Genomic DNA, 3,098 nt, shown 5'->3' on the forward strand with positions numbered 1-3,098 from the left:
CTTTCGTATTTCCTTTCCCTCTCGCACCGCTTCCAGTCCGCCCTCCATCATCCTCCATCCACCCACCATCACCCCTGCACCACCATCCATTGAGTAGTTTCGCGCGCACACTTAAGTAGCCATCATTCACCACCTCCACGATCACATTCACCGACCACGTCATAGTCATAGTCTAGATAGTCAATTTCATAGTCCTGTCCAATCTCCCTTGTGGCTAATAGCTATTGTCCATGAGACAGCAGAGGAAGAAGAATTTATCTGGATCTCGTTGGCCAATCCTTATTCGTGGATTAAAGCCAGAAAGTGAGAGGAGGAGGAAGAACAAATAAGTAGTTCCACGGCATACTCATCAAGGGGGAAGAAGAACACGGCCCGCGTCCCGGCGTCTGTTCGAACCTTCATCAGGCTATATCAGAAAGAGATGGACTTTTACAATTACTATGGCTACGACAAAGCAGGATCGCACGTCTCAGTCAAGACAAAAAGACCAATCGTTGACGAATACAGTAGTTCCTCTGTCCACGATCAAGTTGAACAACAAACCCCGTTCCTTCCCCAACCGGAACCCACTTACCAATGGACTCCCGCTAGAGAACTTCCCGTAGAACCATCGGCGACCCAGAGCCGCAACGAAGTCGTTTTGTCACCACCTATTCTGTCTCCAGAGCCTTCGTGTCGGACCTCAAGCGTTCAGGCCGCGGAAGAGCTCTACAGCCCAAGTAACGAAGATCTTGGTGCGGACCGGATAGATCAGGGTACCCAGACACAAGACTACGAAGTGGGAAACACCACTGACTTCGGCGGGGAGCTGGCAGGAACGCAGACTAATCCGGCTGGCGACGTGAATCCGGTACCGGTTGTTCCAAAAGAAGTGGCATTTCCGCAACCTGTACCAGCGCTCTCAATTTCTCGTCCTAAGAAAAAGGAAGGAGGCGTTACTTGCCGCACACTATGCATTCTTGGCATTGCCAACATTGTTGTTACCGCCATCGCAATATTCTACCTCATCAGACTCGTGGATATGGCTGTTGAGGCGAGTAGAAAGGAGGCGACCCGCTCCGACGAGTTATCCACATTTTATCCAGAAGGCGATGGAAGTGGAGTACGCGGTCGGAAAATAGTTGAGAGTACGACTTTGGAAGATATTTCAGCCAACGAGTATGCAGATGCAGAAGACGACGTAACCGAGAGCGGCGATCGGACTGCTAATTTGTTCGAGGTTTCAAAGCGGACGTCGGGGTTATTTCTAAATGTTACCGTAAGTGAATTCGCCATTATCTTGAAGGAATGTTCAATAGAAACTGCGCACAGCTTAGGAAATGTTCAACTGTTCACAACTTCGGGGGGATAACGCACTGAATGCCGACCAGTACGAAGAATGATTCCGTTAAAGCTCAGCGCTGCGGGTACACTCTTAAAAATGAACTGCATCGCATAGCACGCTCCTAGCCAACCATCATCTCGAATGGTATCGTTATCTGCTCTGATTTGCTGAAAACGGGAGGGACGCCTTTTTTTGTAACTCTTATGCTGCTCATAAATGTCACAAAAAAGGCGTACGCCTCCCGTTTTTAAAAAGTCTGTGCAGGTAACGATATCATTCGAGATGATGGTTGGCTAGGAGCGTGCTATGCAGTGAAGTTCAATTTTAAGAGTGTACGTGTTTTTGTGACAATTAGTAACGTAATGGACACTGTTAAAAAAGCACTCTCTCCTAATCAACCATCATCCCGAGCGACATCGTACTCTCCCCTGATTTCTTGAAAACTTAAGGCGTACGCCTTTTTGTTACACTTATGCAGGTGTGTTCCCACGAAAAGCGTACGCCCCACGTTTTTCACAAATCAGGACTGTTAAATGTAGCATCCTGCGCAATGCTTGACCTTCGGCGTGCTACGTGGTGAAGTTCTCTTTGAAGGTGTCATAAACAGGCGTACGCCTCCCGCTTTCATCGAATCAGAGTATATGAGGTGAAGTTCTGCTTTAAGTGTTCAGTCTTCAAGATTCAAGTCTCGCTAAAAAAATAATCTAGTAAAGAGGATTAACAACACGTGAATTATGAATCGGAGAAACTATGTTGGGAGCCGATGTAGCCCCACATTTATGCACGTATGACGTTCCCCTGCTTACCGCATGAACTTCCGGTGGCGCGGGATGACTCATTCATCCCATGAAAACGAACAAAAAAAATCTTAGTAACCAAACTCCACGTAACAAAAAAATTATCCATGTAAACGTTGCTCTCCGTGCATCCCGGTCTATATGGGGGTCACTGCACAGTTGCGCCTAGCTACCGCTAGGCGTACCAGATCTCGTTTTGTATCTGCGTGAGCGGCACCCTCAGAGGTAGGGCGATGCAACTGTGCTACACTGCCATGTCCCATTGGAAATACACGGAGCGAAGTTCACGTTGCTAACGGTTTTATCACACAGAGTTTGGTTACCACGATTTTTTTTTTCTGGATTTGCACCGCGTAGATGCACCGTCGTGAGTTGCCGAAAGTTCGTACGTAACGCAGGAAACGCGCTATGTGCGAAAATGTGGGGCTACTTTATCTACACCCACCCTGTATGTGTGACCACCTTTCAACGTTGAAGTACTGTTCGATATCGCTTTGAAAAGATCGATTACAAGTGAATCGTGGCTTTTTGCAGGTCGTGCCTCGGCCATAGCCCTTACATCTATCTCACCAAGCCGTAGCGTCCTTGACATGACTTCAGTGATCCTTTGCTGCCGTATCTTCGCAACCTTGCCTCGTGAGCGGCGTGCATCTCGCTTTCTCTTTTCTCACACATATTCTCATAAAATAAATGCTACCAACATCAGTAATTTCTGTGGAAAATAGAATATTGCTCGAAATTACGAAAATGGAGACTTGTTTGGAATTACGATTACACAGTAACCCAAGCGGCACAATGTACTGAAAGTCGAGTGCAATGGGGGTGGCCGGTATGTGTCTTATCAATGTTCTTTAGTTTCACGAGTGTGTTCAAGGCGTTCCACCTACCCGTCCACCCCTATTGCACTCGACTTTGAGTGCATTGTGCTGCTTGGGAATGAACAGATTTACCGGGTTCCGACACCTGCTTGAGGTCCT

General features: G+C 47.4%; 1 protein-coding gene across 1 annotated transcript; it reads left to right on the forward strand.

Moving 5' to 3' along the window:
• Positions 1 to 344: 344 nt before the first annotated feature.
• LOC135387352 (uncharacterized) lies at positions 345 to 2,820 on the forward strand. The gene is made up of 2 exons (XM_064616581.1): positions 345 to 1,258; positions 2,656 to 2,820. The coding sequence occupies exons 1-2, from the start codon at positions 422 to 424 to the stop codon at positions 2,671 to 2,673; spliced, it is 855 nt and encodes a 284-aa protein (XP_064472651.1). The 5' UTR covers positions 345 to 421; the 3' UTR covers positions 2,674 to 2,820.
• Positions 2,821 to 3,098: the final 278 nt, after the last annotated feature.

Source organism: Ornithodoros turicata, chromosome 3 (assembly GCF_037126465.1).
Source record: "Ornithodoros turicata isolate Travis chromosome 3, ASM3712646v1, whole genome shotgun sequence".
In the NCBI taxonomy this organism is placed as follows: Eukaryota; Metazoa; Arthropoda; class Arachnida; order Ixodida; family Argasidae; genus Ornithodoros; species Ornithodoros turicata.

Coding starts and splice junctions, on each gene's coding strand:
- LOC135387352 (XM_064616581.1), top strand. CDS start 422: ATGGACTTTTACAATTACTATGGCTACGACAAAGCAGGATCGCACGTC.